Source organism: Entelurus aequoreus, linkage group LG27, assembly GCF_033978785.1.
Source record: "Entelurus aequoreus isolate RoL-2023_Sb linkage group LG27, RoL_Eaeq_v1.1, whole genome shotgun sequence".
NCBI lineage: Eukaryota > Metazoa > Chordata > Actinopteri > Syngnathiformes > Syngnathidae > Entelurus > Entelurus aequoreus.
The window spans coordinates 15,375,014-15,399,169 of record NC_084757.1 but is presented as its reverse complement, the minus strand read 5'-3'; the positions used below and the strand labels follow the sequence as shown (position 1 = coordinate 15,399,169).

Here is a 24,156-nt window from a genome sequence, read left to right as displayed (position 1 = left end):
GCCACGGCGCGATCCAGCGAGAAGCAAGCCCTGATGTCAGAGCTGAAGATCATGACTCACCTTGGACCTCATCTCAACATCGTTAACCTCCTGGGCGCGTGCACCAAGTCAGGTGAAAACCGAAAAGTCGCGTTTAATTTTAAGATTTTGACTGAACAGTTAAAGGGGAACTTTTTTGAATTGTGCCTATCGTTCACAATCATTATGAGAGACAAGAACACTATCTAGTTCAGGGGTCGGCAACCCGCGGCTCCGGAGCCGCATGCGGCTCCTTGACCACTCTGATGCGGCTCAGCTACATACATGCCGACCCCCCCGATTTTCCCAGGAGATTTATGGATCTCAGTGTCTCTCATAGATTACTCCCAGGGAAAAACTAATCCTATTTACACTCTTACTTACTAAAGAAAGGGCGTGCCCTAATTGCACTGCAGCAATTGTCCTCTATAGCATTTACATACAGCGTGCCAATCCAGCCACATGTTGCATGTTGTCATTACTTGCATACAGGAGACAGCAAAGCATACTTACTCATCAGCCACACAGCTTACACTGACGGTAGCCGTATCAAACAACTTTAACATTGTTACGTTACAAATATGCGCCACACTGTGAACCCACACCAAAAAAGAATGAAAAACACATTTCTGGAGAACATCCCACCGTAACACAACATAAACACAACAGAACCATTACCCAGAATCCCATGCAGCCCTAACTCTTCCGGTCTACATTATACACCGCCGCTACCACCAAATCCCCCCACACATCAACCCCCGCCCCTCTCCGTGCGTTGGTTGAGCGGAAGAGTTAGGGCTGCATGGGATTCTGGGTATTGGTACCGTCAGTGTAAGATGTGTGGCTGCTGAGTTAGTAGCCTTGCTGTCTCTTACGTGAGCAAGCTAGAACAGCATTCCAATTGTGGTCGAGCAGGTACACTGTCAGGGCAGACTGTAGAGGGCGCCAAATGTAGTGTCATCACGCTCTGATATTCGGGAGTCTCCCGGGAAAAATTAGAGGGTTGGCAAGTATGACGCTATCAAGCGGCTATCAAGCGACATTCATTCAAAACTCGCGGGCTGCACTAACATCAAATTTCCACATTAAAGTGCGTGCCGGTGCGTGTGTCTGAGACCCCTAGTTAACATAGCACAAAGGATGTAAGCTTTGTATGCGGTGATTTTCATTTTAAATTTTAAATTTTTTTTTGTGGCTCCCATTACTTTCTATAATTTGTGAAACTTGCCAAAATGGCTCTTTGAGTGGTAAAGGTTGCCGACCCCTGATCTAGTTGATAGAAAAGCGCTATTTATATGTAATCCATTATTATTATTATTAGAGATGTCCGATAATGGCTTTTTTGCCGATATCCAATATTCCGATATTGTCCAACTCTTACTTACCGATTCCAATATCAACCGATACCGATATATACAGTCGTGGAATTAACACATTATTATGCCTGATTTTGTTGTGATGCCCCGCTGGATGCATTAAACAATGTAACAAGGTTTTCCAAAATAAATCAACTCAAGTTATGGAAAAAAATGCCAACATGGCACTGCCATATTTATTATTGAAGTCACAAAGTGCATTATTTTTTTTTAACATGCCTCAAAACAGCAGGTTGGAATTTGGGACAGGTTCTGGGTATTTCTTCTGTTGTGTTTACGTTGTGTTACGGTGCGGATGTTCTCCCGAAATGTGTTTGTCATTCTTGTTTGGTGTGGGTTCACAGTGTGGCGCATATTTGTAACAGTGTTAAAGTTGTTTATACCGGCACCCTCAGTGTGACCTGTATGGCTGTTGACCAAGTATGCATTGCATTCACTTGTGTTTGTGAAAAGCCGTAAATATTATGGGACTGGGCCGGCACGCAAAGGCAGTGCCTTTAAGGTTTATTGGCGCTCTGTATTCCTCCCTACGTACGTGTACACAGTGTTGTTTTAAAAAGTCATACATTTCACTTTTTGAAACCGATACCGATAATTTTGAAACCGATACTGATATTTTCCGATATTACATTTTAAAGCATTTATCGACATCTCTAATTAATAATACTATGTCTTTAATTTGTCTTACGATTTTAAAGATGTAGCCTTCGAATCCCCCCAAAACAACTTCAAAACCCTCCATCAATGTTTTATATACACGCTGCAAGTCTATATATAATGTAGTAACAGACACCTTCATAACAATATGTACAGTAATATGTTCAATTTTTACCGTATTTTGATCATTTTAATCATATCCAGGACTGATTTCTTCCACACGTTGATTTATATTACCATAGCAGCGCACATTTGACTTACAGCAACAAATGTGTGTTCCTACTCCCGGAATCAAACGCAAGTGTGTGTTCTAATCATGGCAGACTTGGTAATACAGTGTTTTTCAACCTTTTTTGAGTCAAGGCACATTTTTTTCATTTAAAAAATCCTGAGGCACACCACCAGCAGAAATCATTAAAAAACGCAACTCTGTAGCCGATATTGATCATAAAAAGTCATTCTCGCAATTGCTGGATATGACTTTAAACCATAACCAAGCATGCATCACTATAGCTCTTGTCTCGTGTTTTCCTGTGCGTAGTGTTTTAGTCCTTGTCTTGCGCTCCTATTTTGGTATTTTTTTCCTGTTTTTTTTTTTTTTTCCTGTTGCAGTTTCATGTCTTCCTTGAACGCTGTTCTTTATACCCGCATTATCCTTTCCATCCTTACACTTTCCATCCTTCGAAACTGAGCAACTGTGTGGAACAATTTCCCTTGTGGATCAATAAAGTTTGTCTAAGTCTAAGTCTAATACCGCAGCCTGGCAATGTGTTACTTTGCTAGAAAAATAGTTCCTCAGTATTCGCTCTTACAATAACAATGTCGCTACAGCTTGGTTATTATACGGGTTGCGGAACAAAAAATAAGTATTGTTGACTGTTTTTGAATGTATTTTTAAAGTAATTTAGCGGTATAATTGATTGCTCTCATTAGCTGCATTGCTACCTACCTAGAACGAGCCGATTTTTACATGTTAGACTGCAAAAAAAAACTTTTGTCTTCTTGTCTCTCACGATGATTGTGACCAATAGGCAAAATTCCCCCCAAAAAGTGCAGTTCCCCTTTAAGTCTATTTTAAACAAGCCCCTGATAAATTAAGCCCACAGACTGACCCCTATTTGCATCCCTAGGCCCGATTTACATCATCACTGAGTACTGCTTCTACGGGGACCTGGTCAACTACCTTCACAAGAACAGAGAGAACTTCTTGAGCCTTAGCCCGGAAAAACAGAAAAAAGACCTGGACATCTTTGGAATCGACCCAGCAGATGAGAGCAGCAGGAGGTACCAGAGAGTTATTTTCTTTATCTGTCCGCAGAAACCGCGGAACAACCATCCTTCCATTTGTGAGCATGCACTAATTCTCCCAGAGCGGCGGTCAATAACTGTATCTCTGTTGAGGAAATTGTCCGCCGTCTTCACCAAATCGAATGGCAGGCCCGAAGTGGTCTCGTCTTTCAGGCTAACTCCATTGCGACGCGAGGATCTGTCAATTCTGCGTCTGAGAGTCGTCTGCGCTGAAGGATGACTCACAGTGAGCGCACCTCGCTGGGACCGCGGCGTGATCTAATTTTGCCGTTAGCTTGCCCGCGTCCCCCGCTAACCTCTTAGACCAGAAGCTCTTAGACATCAAGGAATCCCTTTGCACATAACACAGACGTGATGCAGAAGTGTTGAAAAAGACTGAAATCCTAAAGACAGATAAACAGCAACCAAATACACTATATTGCCAAAAGTACCACCCATCCAAATGATCAGAATCAGATGTCCTAATCAATAAATGTAAATAAATACAGCCGGCCACAGGTGTATAAAATCAAGTTTCTTGAAACATTTGTGAAAGAATGGGCCACTCTCAGGAGCTCAGTGATTTCCAGCATGGAACTGTCATAGGATGCCACCTGTGCAACAAATCCAGTCGTGAAATTTCAGGTTGTCGGCCATTTTGGTTTTCAGGTCCCATTTTTGGGGGATTTGGTCCGGTTGAATTTTTCATAGTTTTTTGTTGTAATTTGATTGATTGAGTTTTTTGTTCTAATTTGTAGGGCAGCTAATCTTTGGGTGTCCCACGATTCGATTCAATATCGATTCTTGGGGTCACGATTCGATTATAAATCGATTTTTTTTTTTCGATTCAATGCGATTCCCGATTCAAAAACGATATTTTTCAGATTCAAAACAATTCTCTATTCATTCAATACATAGGATTTCAGCAGGATCTACCCCAGTCTGCTGACATGCAAGCAGAGTGGTCGATTTTTGTAAAAAGCTTTTATAATTGTAAAGGACAATGTTTTATCAACTGATTGCAATAATGTAAATTTGTTTCAACTATTAAATGAACCAAAAATATGACTTATTTTATCTTTGTGAAAATATTGGACACAGTGTGTTGTCAAGCTTACGAGATGTAATGCAAGTGTAAGCCACTGTGACACTATTGTTCATTTTTATAATTTTTTTACATTTTTTTTTTATAAATGTCTAATGATAATGTCAATGAGGGATCTTTAATCACTGCTATGTTGAAATTGTAACTAATATTGATACTGTTGTTGATAATATTCATTTTTGTTTCACTACTTTTGGTTTGTTCTGTGTCGTGTTTGTGTCTCCTCTCAATTGCTCTGTTTATTGCAGTTCTGAGTGTTGCTGGGTCGGGTTTGGTTTTGGAATTGGATTGCATTGTTATGTATTACAGTATTGCTGTGTATTGTTTTTTTGGATTGATTAATACCATTTTTTTATTTTTTTTTAAATGAAAAAAAAAATAGATTTTTGAAAAATGAGAAGCGATACTGAATCGCACAACGTGAGAATCGCGATTTGAATTCGAATCGATTTTTTCCCACACCCCTACTAATTTGTCTGTAGAATGTGTCGCGTGCCAATAAAAATCGCGCTGTGGGCCGCAAATGGTCCCCGGGCCGCACTTTGGACACCCCTGCCTTGTATGTTCCCCTAGTGTCCAAATAACTCTAAATGAAGTCTTTGTTACTTTAATAAGCAACTAATTAATGGTGAATGTGTTCCCCATACTAAAGTGTTACCAAAAGTGGCCTAGTGGCTGTTCCTGCAACAAGCTCTCCTGCATTGTAATAATAAATTGAGTAATCAAACAAGAGTTAACGTTTTCCATATCCTTTTTGATATGCTGTTATTTTCAAATTTAAAAGACTTCAAACCAAATATTACATACGTTTAGCATGAAACCCTAACCTGGCTGCTCAGTGGCCTTGTGGTCAGAGTGTCCGCCCTGAGATCGGTAGGTCGTGAGTTCAAACCCCGGCCGAGTCATACCAAAGACTATAAAAGTGGGACCCTGCTGGGCACTCAGCATCAAGGGTTGGAATTGGGGGGTTAAATCACCAAAAATTATTCCCGGGCGTGGCCACCGCGGCCGCTCACTGCTCCCCTCACCTCCCAAGGGGTGATCAAGGGTGATGGGTCAAATGCGGAGAATAATTTCGCCACACCTAGGTTGTGTGTGACAATCATTGGTACTTTTAACTTTTTTAAGTGCTTATGCCAGGTTTTTGTGCGTAAGCAAGCTAAATACATGAAGTGCCAGACCATCCGCGGTTAAACTGAAGGAGCATGTGCGGTCAAAACAAATCGTGTTGATACATGATTAATGCAATATTTTTTTTGGTGATTATTCGCATGAGTTAGACTCGATGCCCGACTTGCATAGAAAGAAATCACTTTTTTTGCTAGTCCTAGCTGGGAAATGTCCCAGTGTTCCGGAATGCAGCAGTAGATTATGGTCAGTGCAGTCTGGTCAACCCCGAGCTTGACACTGGTGTCGGCCCACAGCTACGTGATCCTGTCCTTTGAGAGCAAAGGCGACTACATGGACATGAAGCAGGTGGACAGCACTCAGTACGTGCCCATGCTGGAAATGGCCAACACCTCCAAATATTCCGACATCCAGCAGTCGGACTACGACCACCCACCGTCCCAGAAAGGCTCCGGGGGTGAGTGCCTCTCTTTGTGTCTCGTTCCGCCCTCTCTCCTCTGTTGTTGACCTATGTTTGCCTGGCTCGCTGTTGACGGGGTACGGCCTTGTCAAAACGGAGGCTGGTTTAAATCCCTGTAATTACACGGAGGAGGAAGGATAATTGCAGCACTTGCATATTATTGCCCGGTTTCTCCCAAAGCCAGGTTGGTGCTATATTTGACTACTGCCTTTGTGTTGCTCTTTAATGCAGAAGGGGACACCCTGTTGTCGGACGACATGGACGAGGGTCTGTCCACTACGGACCTGGTCAGCTTCACCTACCAGGTGGCCAAGGGCATGGAATTTTTGGCATCCAAAAATGTGAGTCTGGATACCGCGAACGTTCTGCTATTCCCACTGGGGTGATGAGGGTTTGCGGACTGTTACTGAGCGTCGTATGACGACAGCCAAGCCGTCGAAGGAACGCGAGCGGTCGTCTGATAAGCAGTAGCGAGCAAATGGTGGCGCGAGGCTGAATATAGCAGCAGAAGCCAAGCTAGAATTACCAGTCGGGCTCACAGCTTCATAGTTATTATCCCTAAATAAAATAAGTGGTCGCATCCCTCCATCCCACTGGCATGTTTATTCAAGGAGCATGCGATATGTAATAGCATTAAACATGCTTTTTAATGCAGAAATAGACGCTGTGGGAATGGCCGCTGACGCTAAAAAAACCCTAAAATAACGCTATTTGGTAACAGTAGAAAAGAAAGTCAAACACAAATACAAACAGACGGAATAGAAAGTGAAAGAGTGAATGAAACCACATTTCTAGGTATAATGATTGACGATAAATTGAACTGGAAATCTCATGTAAAAAAAATATACAACATAAAGTAGCAAGAAGCACGTCAATAATGAATAAAGTGTTCTAGACCAGTGTTTTTCAACCACTAGTGTGCCGCGGCACACTTGTGTGCCGTGAGATACAGTCTGGTGTGCCGTCGGAGATGATGTCATCTCACCTAATTGGGTTAAAAATATTTTTTGGCGAACCAGTATTTATAACCCGCAAATAATGTGCCGTTGTTGAGTGTCGGTGCTGTCTAGAGCGCGGCAGAGTAACCGTGTAATACTCTTCCATATCAGTAGGTGGCAGCAGGTAGCTAAATGCTTTGTGGATATCGACAACATGATTTGTCGTGATCACAATATTCAGACGACAGCGGGAGGCAGCGTGCAGGTATCTAACACTTAAACCAAAAATAAACAAACGGCGAGTGCCGCTAAGAAAAGGCATTGAAGCTTAGGGATGGCTATGCAGAACGAAACTAAAACTGAACTGGCTGTAAAGTAAACAAAAACAGAATGCTGGACGACAGCAAAGACTTGCAGCGTGTGGAACAGCAGACGGCGTCCACAAAGTACATCCGTACATGACATCAACAACAAAATAGGAAACATTACACACAGAAAAACACCAAACAACTCCAAATAAGTCACGGCGTGATGTGACAGGTCGTGACAGTACACCTACTTTGAGAGAAGAGCTATATTGATGCATTGGTTATGGTTTGAATTCATATCCAACAATTGCGAGAACGACTTTCTACTGTCAATATCGGCTGCTGAGTTTCATTTTTTTTTTAATGTTTTCCGCTAGTGGTGTGCCTCGGGATTTTTCCAATTAAGAAAATGTGCCTTGGCTCAAAAAAGGTTGAAAAGCACTGTTGTAGACCAAAAATCACTTAATTTTCTCTACTGCTCACCAAAGTTACCATATCTGAATTATTGTGCAGAAATATGGGGAAATAACTACAAAAGTACACTTCATTCACTAACGGTGTTACAAAAAAGATCAGTTAGAATAATACATGATGTTGGATATCGAGAACATTCAAACCCTTTATTTATTGAATCAAAAATACTGAAATTCCACGACATAGTGAATTTGCAAACAGCTAAAATTATACACAAAGCAAACTATAACCTGCTACCCAAGAATATACAACAATTATTCTCAACAAAAGAGGAGAAATATAACCTTAGAGAAAAATGTAATTTAAAACATTTGTACGTACGCACAACACTTAAGACCTTCAGTATATCAGTATGTGGAATTAAATGATGGAATGGATTAAGCAAAGAAATCAAACAATGTACTAATATGATCCACTTCAAGAAACTCTTCAAACTTAAAGAGTTTACAAAGTACAAAGAAGAAGAACCATGATAAACATTCTGAATTTATCTCATCCATCCATTCATTCTCTAGATAATCTTACTCATCTCACCATATGAAATATAACTTACTTCACTAATTATTATTTATTTATTTTTATTGTTATTACTTATGGAGTATATTGGGAATAAAATGAGAACAGGAAGTGAACAAAAGTTTTAGCAACTGCTATGTAAAGGAAAAGGGGTAGGATTAAATAAGATCCGCTTCTTCCTACTCCTTTTCGAACATGTTGAATAGAGAAACTGGCAATTGTGATGTATCATGTTGTATGCGTGTATGTTCCAAATAAACTCAAACTCTAACGCTGTCTTTCTCCATTTTTTTTTTTTTTTTGTAGTGCGTGCATCGTGACCTCGCCGCCAGGAACGTTCTCCTCTCTCAGGGCAAGATCGTGAAGATCTGTGACTTCGGGCTGGCCAGAGACATCATGCACGACAACAACTACGTGTCCAAGGGAAGCGTAAGTCCGACCTCACATGAGACTCTAGCCCACGTTCTCTCAGAAAGTAGCTCTAAAATGTTTTTTATGCACCAACAGACATTCCTGCCAGTCAAGTGGATGGCGCCAGAGAGTATTTTCGACAACATGTACACCACTCTGAGCGACGTCTGGTCTTACGGAATCCTCCTCTGGGAGATATTCTCCTTAGGTAAGTGGACTTACGTGAGCTAAATGTTAACTGAGGGCTTCTGATTTAGTCATACTTCTAACCAAATGAGCGCCATTAAACAAAAAAAATGTAGCATATATAGAACTGTTGAGCCCAGCGACCTCAAACATCTTAGATTGGATAACATTAAACATTTTCTTCATAAGAAATTTAAATACATAAAATGTATGTAAGACATCAAAAGTTGAATATATAGTCTATATAAAAGTTTTAGGGACGCAAAATTTAAATAAGTTTCCACACAAGATAAATCAACCCAATTCTTGCTTTGAAGTGTGAAATTGGTTGAGAATTGTGACTGATAGGAAAGACTGCACCCACTTTACCCTTGACTTTACTAACTTTGTAAAATATTTAGGATTAAAAGCACAATAAAATGCAATCATCTTTAAGAGAAATCATGACTCTTTTACATACACTTGTAAAGAACATAATGTCATGGGTGTCTTGAGTTTCCAATCATTTCTACAACTCTTATTTTTTTTGTGAAAGAGTGATTGGAGCACATACTTGTTGGTCACTAAAAACATTCATGAAGTTTGGTTCTTTTATGAATTTATTATGGGTCTACTGAAAATGTGACCAAATCTGACATCACATGGACAAAGATAAAACCTTCTGGAGGAAAGTTCCGTGGTCAGATGAAACAAAAAGTTGAGCTGTTTGGCCACAATACCCAGCAATATGTTTGGAGGAGAAAAGGTGAGGCCTTTAATCCCAGGAACACCATGCCCACCGTCAAGCATGGTGGTGGTAGTATTATGCTCTGGGCCTGTTTTGCTGCCATTGAAACTGGTGCTTTAAATTGGACAATGAAAAAGGAGGATTACCTCCAAATTCTTCAGGACAACCTTAAATCATCAGCCCGCAGGTTGGGTCTTGGGCGCAGTTGGGTGTTCCAACAGGACAATGACCCCAAACACACGTCAAAAGTAGTAAAGGAATGGCTAAATCAGGCTAGAATTAAGGTTTTAGAATGACTTTCCCAAACTCCTGACTTAAACGTGTGGACAATGCTGAAGAAACAAGTCCATGTCAGATAACCAACACATTTAGCTGAACTGCACCAATTTTGTCAAGAAGAGTGGTCAAAAACTCAACCAGAAGCCTGCCAGAAGCTCGTGGATGGCTACCAAAAATCTGCAAAGACTCCTCCCACCCCCACCAAGGACTGTTTTCACTGCTGGACTCTAGAAAGAGGTTCCGCAGCCTCCGAAGCAGAACCTCGAGGTTCTGTAACAGCTTCTTCCCTCAAGCCGTAAGACTCTTGAACGCATCATAATTAAATTATCTCCTCAACTCCCCCCAAAATGGATTAACTCGCTGGAATAAAAAAGACAATATAACATACATCCATAAACGTGGACGCATGTGGAAAAGTGCAATATATTTATCTGTACAGTAATCTATTTATTTATTTATATATATTTATTTAGTTTATATATATATTTATATATTATTTATATATATTTATTTATTTATTTATATATGCACCTTATTGCTTTTTTATCCTGCACTACCATGAGTTTATGTAACGAAATTTCGTTCTTATCTGTGCTGTAAAGTTCAAATTTGAATGACAATAAAAAGGAAGTCTAAGTCTAAGTCTAAAAAGTGCCTTATTGCAGTGAAACTTGCCAAGGGACATGTAAGCAAATATTAACATTGCTGTATGTATACTTTTGACCCAGCAGATTTGGTCACATTTTCAGTAGACCCATAATAAATCCATAAAAGAACCAAACTTCATGAATGTTTTTTGTGACCTACAAGTATGTGCTCCCATCACTCTATCACAAAAAAATAAGAGTTGTAGAATTTATTGGAAACTCAAGACAGCCATGATATGATGTTCTTTACAAGTGTATGTAAACTTTTGACCACGACTGTATATGATTAATCTCTAAATATATAAAAGCCTAAACTGACATTAAACAACAGTCCAAACCAAGTGACTAAATATGGCTGCTCGAGTGCTGCCTAGATCATTCATTCTATGGAGCAAATGTATGAACGCTCTCATGTTTGCGAAGGTGGAACTCCTTATCCCGGCATGGTGGTGGACTCCAGCTTCTACAACAAGATCAAGAGCGGCTACAGGATGTCCAAGCCGGAGCAGGCGTCTGACGACGTGTACGTCCACGCTCCTCCTTCCTGACAGAAACCACGCCGATTCTCTGACCTGCGCCGCAATTACAAGTCGTGCTTGTGTTTGCAGCTACGAGATGATGATGAAGTGCTGGAACAGCGAGCCGGAGAAGAGGCCGTCCTTCCTGGGCCTGAGCGACACCGTGTCGTCCCTGCTGCCTTCCAGCTACAAGCGGGTGAGTCCCCTCCAAAAACCTTTTTGGGCCGCCTGGCGCTTTCACTACTACATCTGCTTTCTAACGAAAAAAAAAACCCCTTTTATTTTTGACCTCCCGCTTCGACCTGCGCATTCTCCCCCTGACGTTCATTGCCATGTTTGCCGGAGGCTCCATCTCACATGTCTTGTTCTCGAGTCACGTTGCTAAGCGCTCAGTCAAAGGGAACGTTCACATGACGACAAGCCGGTGAAAAGACACAATTTGGTTGTCAAAACAAATCGAGTCAGATTTGTGCTGTGGCACTCACAATTTACAACCTTGCATTCGACACTGCCTTTGATCACTTGCAGCAGACGTCACTCCGGACGAGTGCGCTGATGACACGCTAACAATTATTTTCAATTGGCTGGATTCTGTGTGAAAATCACAGGCGGATAAAGGCCAATTATGCAAGATTTGTATCGGAAAGAAAAAAAACCCCACTATAAATATTGTACTATGCATGCCAGGCCAACTTCATGTTATTGGTCTGATCTAAAAGTTTATTTTGAATAAACTACTTGAGAGTAGGGATGTCCGATAATATCGGCAGTCCGATATTATCGGCCGATAAATGCTTTAAAATGTAATATCGGAAATTATCTGTATTGGTTTCAAAATTATCTGTATCGGTTTCAAAAAGTAAAATGTATGACTTTTTAAAACTCCGCTGTGTACACGGACGTAGGGAGAAGTACAGAGCGCCAATAAACCTTAAAGGCACTTCCTTTGCGTGCCAGCCCAGTCACATAATATCTACGGCTTTTCACACACACAAGTGAATGCAAGGCATACTTGGTCAACAGCCATACAGGTCACACTGAGGGTGGCCTTATAAACAACTTTAACACTGTTAGAAATATGCGCCACACTGTGAACCCACACCAAACAAGAATGACAAACACATTTCGGGAGAACATCCGCACCGTAACACAACATAAACACAACAGAACAAATACCCAGAACCCCTTGCAGCACTAACTCTTCCGGGACGCTACAATATACACCCCCCGCTACCCCCTACCCCTCCACCTCAACCCCGCCCGCCCAACCCCGCCCACCTCAATCTCCTCATGCTCTCTCAGGGAGAGCATGTCCCAAATTCCAAGCTGCTGTTTTGAGGCATGTTAAAAAAAATAATGCACTTTGTGACTTCAATAATAAATATGGCAGTGCCATGTTGGCATTTTTTTCCATAACTTGAGTTGATTTATTTTGGAAAACCTTGTTACATTGTTTAATGCATCCAGCGGGGCATCACAACAAAATTAGGCATAATACTTGTGTTAATTCCACAACTGTATATATCGGTATCGTTTGATATCGGAATCGGTAATTAAGAGTTGGACAATATCGGAATATCGGCAAAAAAGCCATTATCGGACATCTCTAGTGATCAGCATATTTTTTTGCATAATAATGAAGACAGAAACACAAAATAGATGGCACACTTTATTCTGCTCTGTTAACAGACGCAATCCCCTTTGCACACGTTTAGTAGATCAGCTCTGCGTGTGCAATCAGGTTTGCACGTCTTTTAGTACATGCAAACATTTAGTAAATCAGGTCCTTGATGTGTTTTAAACTGAGCTGTCAATCGATTAACATTTTCAATGAGCCTTGCTGTGGATTAATTTTGATTAATCATTTAAATCTGCAAATGCATATGCAAAAGTGCAATATATTTATCTGTACAGTAATCTATTAATGTATATCTGCACCTTATTGCTCTTTTATCCTGCACTACCATGAGCTAATGCAACGAAATGTTGTTCTTATCTGTACTGCAAAGTTCAAATTTTAATGACAATAAAAGGAAGTCTAAGTCCAAGTCTCTTAATCTATATTTAAATTTTGCATGAGGAACCAGGAGACAAGAAAGGACAGAATATATAGGATTTAATGTGTTTATAAGACAAATTTAACAGAGGACTTATGATGCTTTTCTTCTTTTCTGACTTATAAATGTTGTTTCAATGTCAGATAGTCGTGTTAAACGAGGCCAGAGCGTCCAACCATAAGGTTCATGCATTTGAAAATGAACCCTGCATGCAGTTTTGGATCGCTCTTCATGTTGTTTTACGGTCCGGTTTTTTTTGTTTTAAATGGGGGCACTTTGACTTCAATGCGTGCTGGATTTACTAATATGGGCATGCTCGTGTAACTGTTCTAATCCTACACCCTCCCCCGCATGCACAATGCTAACACTACTTCAGGGGTTCCACAGGTCATAAAAATCATTAAAATATAAAAGTCGTTAAATGGATTTGGCGAAAATTAAGGCCTCAAAGGCATTAAAAAGCATTAAATATGATGTCCAGGGGCATTAAAACATTTCACACAATTGCAATTGGCCACAAAAAAGACAACAAAACAAACCACCCAACCCAATTTTTCCAATTGGGGGGAAAAATTGCTCAATATTTACTGAAGTGAGTCCATTTTAAGTTATTCACCTTCCAATAACAATAGTGCAAATACTACAGTAACAAAAAATATGTCTATTGCATTTGAAATGGTTGCATTGTTATTATTATATATTACGATTACATTAATGCTTAATTTGGCCACATTTAAAGTAAACTATTCAACATTATTATTGTCAAATGCTTACAATGTTCTATATAGACAATTTTATGCTTTTGACTATATAAAATAATGATCTGACATCGGCCATAAATCGGCCCTGCGATGAGGTGGCGACTTGTCCAGGGCGTACCCCACCTTCTGCCCGATTGTAGCTGAGATAGGCTCCAGCACCCCCCGCGACCCGGAAAGGGATAAGCGGTAGAAAATGGATGGATGGATGGGCATTAAATCTGATTTAAGTTGCAATCAACACGCATTAAGAAACATTAAATTGGATCTGCTAATACCTGCCGAAACCCCGTACTTGGACTAACTTCCCGAAATGCGTTGCCAGGGACATTTTTATTTTCCAATTTTGGATGAATTAAATATGTCGCTATATATTAGCCGTACCGGACCACAATCCGTAGATGTCTACCGGTACGAACGATTTTGTAAATGTCTATTTACATACCTTAATTGTTTCCAAACGATGCCTGTGACACGGCAGTAAAACGGCTGATCAAACAAAACAAAAGTCATCGTCATGGACCCACTAGCTGCGGAAGCTAGCTCTCCAACCAGCGAAACAGACTCAATAACTCCACGGTGACGTCTTGGTGAATTTACGAAACTGAAACAATACAAAAAGAATGCCATTGTAAATTAATAATACTAACACAGACACTTGTAAACTTCTTAGCATAATTGCTAATGCTAACGACGCTAGCTTGATTACATTACTTACATTGCATTAATTCACCCCTATACAATATCCTACCCTAATACCCTACTGTGCAATATTACCCTTCGAGTGCAATACATCCGACACTGATTGTTATTACTCCGGTACTCTTGTCTTGTTCTGTATATTGTACAGTATTTTGTATATTGTTTTGTATATTGTACAGGATTGCTTATTATTTTTATTGGATAGTAGTCTGTTTAGTAGTCTATCTTTATTACTTCCTGTGTAATTTATGTTTGTCCCATATTTGTTTCCACTACCGCACCTTAAATTGGAGTCCTTAATCTGGTTATATGCAAATATAATGACCATAAAGTCCATTCTATTCTATTCTATTACAATAGCATGTACAAATATGCATGAAAACATTTCCACAGACATCACACATGGTAGGATTTAGTAAATATGAATAGTTTTAGTCATATTGTAAAACTTCACAAATGTTTGTTGGAGTGAAAAAGTGGTCGCACTGCAGACGAATAGTAGATGGAACGGGATGTACTTCCGGTTCAAGGCGCGAAACAGGAAGTACATTTTCAACCCGCAGCACCTGCACCAAAAGATGGCGCCATAGCACAAACAATAACACACCTTTTCTGTGTCTCTGTCGGTGTCATATCACAACTATTAGTTGAATACAAAACATAATGGCCGTTAGCGATGGAAAAAATACATAAAAATTAGTTGCACCGTTTTATAAGCCGCAGGGTTCAAAGCCTGGGAAATAAGTAGCGTCTTGTAATCACATTGACAATAAGGATGGATTAATTTGATGAATCATGTCCATTTCACCGTCCCTATTTAATATATTTGTTTAGTGGCCCTGGTCCGCCATGCTAACGTTTCACACAGAAACTTGAGACATGTTTTCAACACCTTGTGTTGTCCAAAAGGCGCGAGCGACACAGGTGGTGCTAAATACTCTGTTAAAGCGACACTTGGACTCCCTAATGGTGTGTTGCACTTCCTGCAGCTGCAAGTGATGACCAGTTGGATGTCAGAGAAAAGCGCTGCCTGGGCCTCACTTCCCCCGCCTTAGCTGTACCACCCAACTCTTAATGACCTCGTTAAAGTCTGCGCCACACATGCTACTTCAAAACAGCCTCTCCCTGATTCTCAGACTCTTTAAAAGCTGAGTGGTAATGGAGGGGCGCTTGTTTCCCCCACCTCCTGCAGTATGATTTACAGTTCACATGGCACCATCTAGCTTTCAGTGCACAAACTTTTGCTGGTTAGTTCGCCATTTGTCACTAAACGTGTCATTCGCCATTTCAAGAAAATCTTTCAACAGCTCAGTGGCCTTGTGGTTAGAGTGTCCGCCCTGAGATCGGTAGGTCATGAGTTCAAACCCCGGCCAAAGACTATAAAAATGGGACCCATTACCTCCCTGCTTGGCACTTAGCATCAAGGATTGGAATTGGGGGTTAAATCACCAAAATGATTCCTGGGCGCGGCCACCGCTGCTGCTCACTGCTCCCCTCACCTCCCAGGGGGTGGATCAAGGGTGATGGGTCAAATGCAGAGAGTAATGTCACCACACCTAGTGTGTGTGTGACTATCAGTGGTACTTTAACTTTAAAACACGTAGAACCGCCCCATTTTTCGCCACGTTTTTTAATAGTTGTAAAACGGCCTATTATCTCCCCAGACTTCACGAATAAAACGTCTACAAAAATGCCATGAATATGTTGCCATCTTAATTAGGAATCAACGCGTCGATTAATTCACAACTAAGAGCTCTTCTGATTATTCCCCGAGCTTTCTTTTTCTTGCACATGCACGGCAAGTATGAAGAAAAACAGTAAGAAATAACAAATAGGCAATAAAGAAAAACAGTAAGAAATAAAAAGTAGGGCAATAACATGGAATTGATTGTGGATTAATTGCTTGTTGAAACATTTGTGGCACTACCCGGCTGTAACCAGCGGAGGCGCTGTCTGAAAAAGTTAAAATACAGTGGAACCTCGAATTATGATCTTAATTTGTTATTGACAGGGTTCATAAATAGAACATTTGTACAATAGGAAGGGGATTCATATGGCTCAATTCGTCGCGGTTTTCCTGACACATGAAACGTGACGAATTGGGGCGTGCATGTATTTAGTGGCGATTCCAACTTTGACCACAGCGTCAGTTGCAACGCAGAGTGGTGCTGTCCATCATTTTCAGCAGACTGCATTGCAAAATCCACCCAGGAATGAGGCCAAATTAATCCCTTCCCTACTGTATGTTAAGCAAATGTTTCCATAAGAAACAATGTTAACATGAACAATGGGTTCCAGCCTTGACAAAAGTCCTTATTTATATATGTGTGTACACTGAACACAATTTGAAGCGCTTCACAGTTCTGTATATCAAACAAACATAAAAGGGGTGATGGATCAACTTTTTGACTTTAATAACAAAGCCAAAACAACAACGAGTTGAAATGTCCTCATTTGTAGCCACCCTACTGACACACACACACTGTCACTAGCCCTGTGGTGCACTCAGTTTGAAATCACAAAAATCCTTAATTTAACGGCAGGGTCACTACAAAGATTAGGCATAAAAAATACAAATAAATTATATATATATATATATATATATATATATATATATATATATATATATATATATATATATATATATATATATATATATATATATATATATAGGCTCCAGCACCACCAGCGACCCCGTAAGGGACAAGCTGTAGAAAGTGGATGCATGGAAATATATATTTTAAATATATATATATTTTTAATTTATAATTTAAAGTCCTTATTTTAGAAATGTTTGTACACCCTGAACACAATTTGAAGCGCTTCACAGTTCTGTATATCAAACAAACATAAAAAGGGGTGATGGATCAACTTTTTGACTTTAATAACAAAGCCAAAACAACAATGAGCTGAAATGTCCTTTTTTGTAGCCACCCTACTGACACGCACACACGGTCACTAGCCCTGTGGTGCACTCAGTTTGAAATCACAAAAATTTACTTAATGGCAGATCCACTACAAAGATTCGGGATAAAAACAAAAATATAAATAATAATAATAATAATTGTGTATATATATATATATATATATATATATATATATATATATATATATATATATATATATATATATATATGTGTATATGTAAAATATATAGGCTCCAGCACCCCCCGTAAGGGACAAGCGGTAGAAAATAGATGGATGGATATACATATATATACAATTAATTGATCATTTAAAGAATTTTAGAAACGTTTGTACACTCTGAACACAATTTGAAGCGCTTCACAGTTCTGTATACAAAACAAACATAAAAAGGGGAAATGTCCTGATTTGTCGCCGCCTTACTGACACGCACACACTGTCACTAGCCCTGTGGTGCACTACGGTTGGAATCACAAAACTCCTTAATTTAACGACAGGGTCGTTACAAATATTAGGAAAAAAAAAGGTTTTAATTCACTTTACCTCGTTGATTTATCTTCTTGGTGTGCAGCAGAAGGGAGGAGGGAGGAAGAGCAGTGTCGACAACGCTGTGGATACGTCCTGAATGTTACAAACCACACATCGTTAGTCCATTGCTTTCTTTCGACTCACATTGAGCTAGCAAAACTAGAAAAAGATGAAAAAAACACTTAAAAAGCACACAAAGTAGCAATTAGCACAGTAGCTAATGACAACACTGATGGAGCACCAATCATCAATTAGCCCGCCTACAATGATTGTGCTGCCGGGCACAAAATGGCTGCAATGCGAGGCACACAATGGGTGGATGACACATTCGTACAACAAAGCATATTTTTATTCGTCCTGTGGTTCGTAAATCGAAAACTTTGTCAATCAAGGTTTGTCTGTACAGAAATGTTAGAAACAGGAATTCAGAACATCCCTTTTAAAAGATTTTTGAAAGAACAGATTTATTTCCTTGTTCACTTTTTTGTCCGTGAGCAAATGCTGATTGGTGCTAGTGGTTTATGTGTACGCTCGTGTCCCCTTTTCCAGCATTACGAGCGGGTCAACCGCGACTTCCTGAAGAGCGACCACCCGGCCGTGACCCGCGTGTGCGTGGAGAGCGACGACGCCTACATCGGCATCGCCTACAAGAACCAGGGCAAGCTGAAGGACAGGGAGAGCGGCTTCGACGAGCAGCGCCTCAGCTCCGACAGCGGCTACATCATCCCCCTGCCCGACCTGGACCCCACGTCTGACGACGAGTACGGCAAGAGGAACAGACACAGGTACTGCAACCACAACGCCGCAAAATACATGCTGACTTGGCAAAGTGACCTTCAAGCATTGGTTTAGTCATGTTAATAATCGCCACCTTTTAGTAATGAAAGCAAGGACAAAGCCTCAATAAGACACAGAGAAACCTCGGTTTACGAACTTCATTGGTTCTTGAACATGTCCATATTTTAGTTTAAAAAAAATTACACTCTTCAATGTGTATACACACACATATTACACATGGTAATATATATATGTATATATATATATATATATATATATATATATATATATATATATATATATATATATATATACATACCCCGAAGGGAATAAGCGGTGATGGATGGATATTTATTTATTTTTATTTTTATTTTATTTAGTTATTTAAAACAATTTTTTTTATCCCTACAAGCCTGTTTTGCAGGTTTCCCTGCTCTTCAGGGGATTTATATATATATATATATATATATATATATATATATATATATATATATATATATATATATATATATATATATATACATACATATATATATCTATATATATATATATATATATCAAACCAACATAACAAGGGAGAAATGGCTCAACAATCTCTTTTTTATCTATTATACTTAGCTTAAATCCCTTGAAAAGTAGGGAAACCTGCAAAACAGCTTTGTAGGGATGAAATAGCCTCCCTGTTTTCTCCTGACTTAACGTGTAATTGAGCACTGTATGACGGATAAACCACAGTAACCTCGACTATATACATTATATATATATCAAACCAACATAACAAGGGGGTAATGGCTCAACAATCTCTTTTTTATCCATTATAGCTAGTTTAAATCCCCTGAAGAGCAGGTAAACCTGCAAAACAGGCTTGTAGGGATGAAATAGCCTCCCTGTTTTGTCCTGACTTAACGTATATCCTGTTCCACCCCGGTATTGAGCACTGTATGACGAATAAACCACAGTAACCTCGACTATATATATATATTATATATATATATATATATATATATATATAATATTATATTATATATATATATATATAATCTCAAACCAACATAACAAGGGAGAAATGGCTCAACAATCTCTTATTTATCCATTATAGCTAGTTTAAATCCCCTGAAGAGCAGGGAAACCTGCGAAACAGGCTTGTAGGGATAAAATAGCCGCCGTGTTTTTTCCTGACCTAATGTATATTCTGCTCTACACCGGTATTGAGTACTGTATAACAGATAAACCACAGTAACCTCGACTATATACTGTGCATATATATATATATATATATATATATATATATATATATATATATATATATATATATATATATATATATATATATATATATATATATATATATATATATATATATATATATATATATATATGTATATATATATATGTATATATATATATATATATACATATATAATGTCAATAGACACACGCACATACACAAAAGTCTCGTTAGTGCGCTCCAAAACGTTAACCACCATGTTGCTACTATAATTGTACCTTGTGTCTGCAAATATTTGCAGTTATATGTCATAAGCCGACGTCATTTACTAGTTTCACCTCGTAAATATATCTATAATATATCTGTATATAAATTATTCTGTACACATATTATGTATATATTCGTATATATGTTAGATTTTTTTTATTTTCTTTTTTATAGCTTTTTTAGTCTATTTATACCTGCATTGTCCTTTCCATCCATACACTTTCCATCATTGTAACTGAGCTACTGTGTTGAACAATTTCCCTTGTGGATCATTAAAGTTTGTCTAAGTCTAAGTGTAAGTAAATCTAATTTCTGGAATAAACGAACATTTGCACGACATTGTAACTTTTTGAGTTCCACCTGTACATGTTTTTTACAGCCGATTTAGAACACAAACTTCACCTGTAAAGGTGTTGAAGTGGAACTACAGGGGCGCTAATAAGTGTCACAGCTAACCAGGCTAGCTGTTGCATTGTGGGATTTGTAGTGTTTGTGTGTTATTGTTGGGTCTACAACTATTAGACACATACAAAAAATGGTATCACACATTTTTGTTGATGTCAGTAAATAATTACACCCTTTTATAAAAAAAAAATTCCTGTGTCGCTGTTCTTGGATTAACGGAATGTTGTGTTGGAAGCAATTGTCCAAGAAATATTTTATGGTCAGACTTGGTTAACATTTTTCGAGGTACGTGGTTTTGGAAATATCCTAAAAGTGTAAAAGGGACTAAATGGCGGTTCTGTCGCCGTGGCAACCGTCTCTGTTCCCGTTGTGCGCTCCGTTTCAAGGCCAACAAATAACGTTGCCTGTGTTGCCCCGCTGCAGCTCGCAGACGTCCGAGGAGAGCGCCATCGAGACGGGCTCCAGCAGCTCCACCTTCGCCAAGCGCGAGGGCGAGACCCTGGAGGACATCACGCTGCTGGACGAGATGTGTCTGGACTGTAGCGACCTGGGCGAGGACAGCTTCCTGTGACGCCGGGACACGAGGAGGAGCCGCCGTCAAAAACCGAACCACTCTCAGACTTTGAACTCTTCCGGGACACTGCCCCCCCTGCTGGGCCGGAGGACCGAGTGACGAGGACTAAAAAAAAAAAGCTGCCACATTTTAGTGAACAAAAAAACAAAACAATGGAGAGCTTTATTTATCGGGCATTCTTTAACTGCAAGAGCAGCTTTAAACGACATGTTTGAACCACTATGTCAACTGGTACACCCTGCAGGAGAACACCTGATGCTGGCACAATCAGTAGCAATACTTTCCAAAGCACAAACGTGTGTGGAGAAACGACCATTATCATTATTATGATGGTCATAATTACCGTATGACGTTCTCAGTGGCTGAATTATTTTTTTACCTAACCGTCGTGTATTATTTGTGAATATGAAGTATGCCTGTGCGATTGAACCATTGAAGGAGTGTGATTGTGTTGTAAATACCACCAGAGTTGTTGTTTTATTAAGAGGGAAATACATGTTTTATACCAGCACACCCACGCCAAGGCCTTTTGTTTCAAGGACGATCCAAGAAGAGTATTCCGCAATATTTGTTGAGTGCTTTGCCGTGTTCGCCACCCTCCAAAAGCTACGAGTTCATACGATGTCGTACATCAGTTTGTCGCGTGTTTCCCTCACTCCCCCAGCTGCACCACTGCCCTTTTTATGTCAACTGTGACGCCGTCTGCAATGCAATGTTGCACTTTTTTTTTTCTCCTTCTTTTGTTTATGTCGCAGGAGACGTTTGGCCAGGCTGACGGTACACTTTCTGTTCAAATAATAATAATAGCTAATCACCCAAATAAGATGGTTTACTACTACTATTGTTCCATTATTCTTTGTACATTCAGATGATTTATATTGCAATAAATGCTTTAAAATGTGAAAAAAAAAAGAAGAAAAAAAAAGGCGTCTCGCTCTCCAGGTGTATGAGATATGAAAGTCGTACAGTAACGGATGAAGCATTGCGAATGTGAATGATGTGAAATTGTAAGACATAACTTATGTAGGAACAAAATAACAGCAAATTATAAGGAGTGTTAGGATTACATCGTAAAAGTAAAACAATATAATAATGATGAGAATTAAAATAAAACAAATTGGTTAATGATATTAATGTAAAATGAATGTAATTGTCATAATATGAGAAGAAAGGTTAGTTGAATATTTTTCTTACTATGTACTGTATAATCTATACATCTTAATTATTACATATTTAATGAAATAAATGTTGCAATTTTGCTAAATTTTATTTATTTTTTCTACAAAAATCACATTTTAATATGAGAAAATGTAATATTATGAATATTACTCGAATACATTTGAAATATTTGGAGTGAAAAATTCAAATAAAAAAGACATAATATAAAAACAATGAGGTGGTAAAATTGTGCTTTTTTTATTTGATGAAAATTCTGAAGTAATATTATGCAAGTGACGTCAATGAGAATCATGAAGTTGTGATGTTTAGAAAAAGATGATGAGAACTAAGCTGAATTATTACTAGACTGAATTTTATGTGAACAAGATTTATAAGAATAAAGTCTGGGGAAAAGTGGTCGCACTGCAAAACAGAAAACAATATAAAATACAACAGTCTTATAATTAATGAAATTGTGATTGATGAATGACTGATTATGACAATGAATGAAAGAGTGTAAAGAATAAAATTGTCATGAAAAAAGTTTACATTTTATGATATTTATGAAGTGATAATATTATTATTTTTAAAGTAATGAAAAATAAGTAGATAAATTGAATTTACTCTATGTAATCGGAATGTATTAATTATAATTATTATTCACTATACATCATTATATTTTTTCTGTAAAAGTAAATGGAAATTTTACTAAATTTTTTTTTTTTAAAAGATTGAACTTATAATAATATATTGTAATATTACAAGGGGGAAAGTCAATACTACAAGAAAAAAGACAAAAAAAGACAACATTTTATGAGAATATGAAGTGATAACATTGTGATTGTTTTTAATTCACGACAATTATAAATAAAGTTACAATATCATGCAGAACATTCAAATGAGAATCATGAAATGGTAATTATTATGAAAAATATACTGAGAATACAATTGAATTATTACTCAAATAAATTATACATTCATGTCAATATAGGTGCAGTTTTCCAAGGATTACATATGAGAAAAGAAAGTAATTTTATGAGAACAAAGTCATAATCACATCGTCCAGTTTCAAAAGAATTAGAGCTTTGGAAATTATTAATTTTATTTGTAATTTATTTGTCGTTATTATTATTATTGTATATATATATATATATATATATATATATATATATATATATATATATATATATATATATATATATATATATATATATATATATATATATATATATATATATATATATATATATATATATATATATATATATATATATATATATATATATATATATATATATATATATATATATATATATATATACCCCGAAGGTAATAAGCGGTGATGGATGGATATTTTGTTATAATGTACAGAGTGTTTTACCTTGGCTCTTTACCCCAAAGTGCTATGGAAAACGGAAATGGGTGAAGGTGTTCTTACTACCTTAGTCCACCAGAGGTCGACTTGTACACATATAATGGCGTCTTCCTTCACAAACTGGGGGGAAAAAAGTGCAGCAGAAGAAGAAACAAGACAAGTGCACTAAGTGCACTCGATGACGAGCTCAACTTCAACTTTGAAATGAGAGTTTTGACCCATGAAGTTGCGGTAGGAGTTTTTGTTTTGGGTCATTTTAAAGAGCAATTATCTCTTAAATAATGGCTGGTATTCGCCTTCTAAGCCACCAGATGCTAATGCTAATCTAAACCTGCTTAACAAAGTACATAAAGTACATACTCGTCTG

At 38.4% G+C, this 24,156-nt stretch overlaps 1 protein-coding gene across 3 annotated transcripts in view; it reads left to right on the top strand.

The window, feature by feature from the left end:
* The window catches only part of pdgfra (platelet-derived growth factor receptor, alpha polypeptide), a 140,313-nt gene extending 117,930 nt beyond the window's left edge, over positions 1-22,383 (top strand). For 2 of the 3 annotated variants that reach the window (XM_062038392.1, XM_062038393.1), the window contains 10 exons: positions 2-112; positions 3,182-3,335; positions 5,868-6,028; positions 6,263-6,372; positions 8,574-8,696; positions 8,775-8,886; positions 10,941-11,040; positions 11,126-11,231; positions 18,555-18,790; positions 21,106-22,383. In XM_062038392.1, coding sequence (XP_061894376.1) covers positions 2-112; positions 3,182-3,335; positions 5,868-6,028; positions 6,263-6,372; positions 8,574-8,696; positions 8,775-8,886; positions 10,941-11,040; positions 11,126-11,231; positions 18,555-18,790; positions 21,106-21,253 — 1,361 coding nt within the window. In that variant the 3' untranslated portion in view covers positions 21,254-22,383. The remainder of the gene's footprint in view (position 1; positions 113-3,181; positions 3,336-5,867; positions 6,029-6,262; positions 6,373-8,573; positions 8,697-8,774; positions 8,887-10,940; positions 11,041-11,125; positions 11,232-18,554; positions 18,791-21,105) is intronic. The other variant, XM_062038394.1, reaches the window with a different exon arrangement.
* The last annotated feature ends 1,773 nt before the right edge of the window (positions 22,384-24,156 follow it).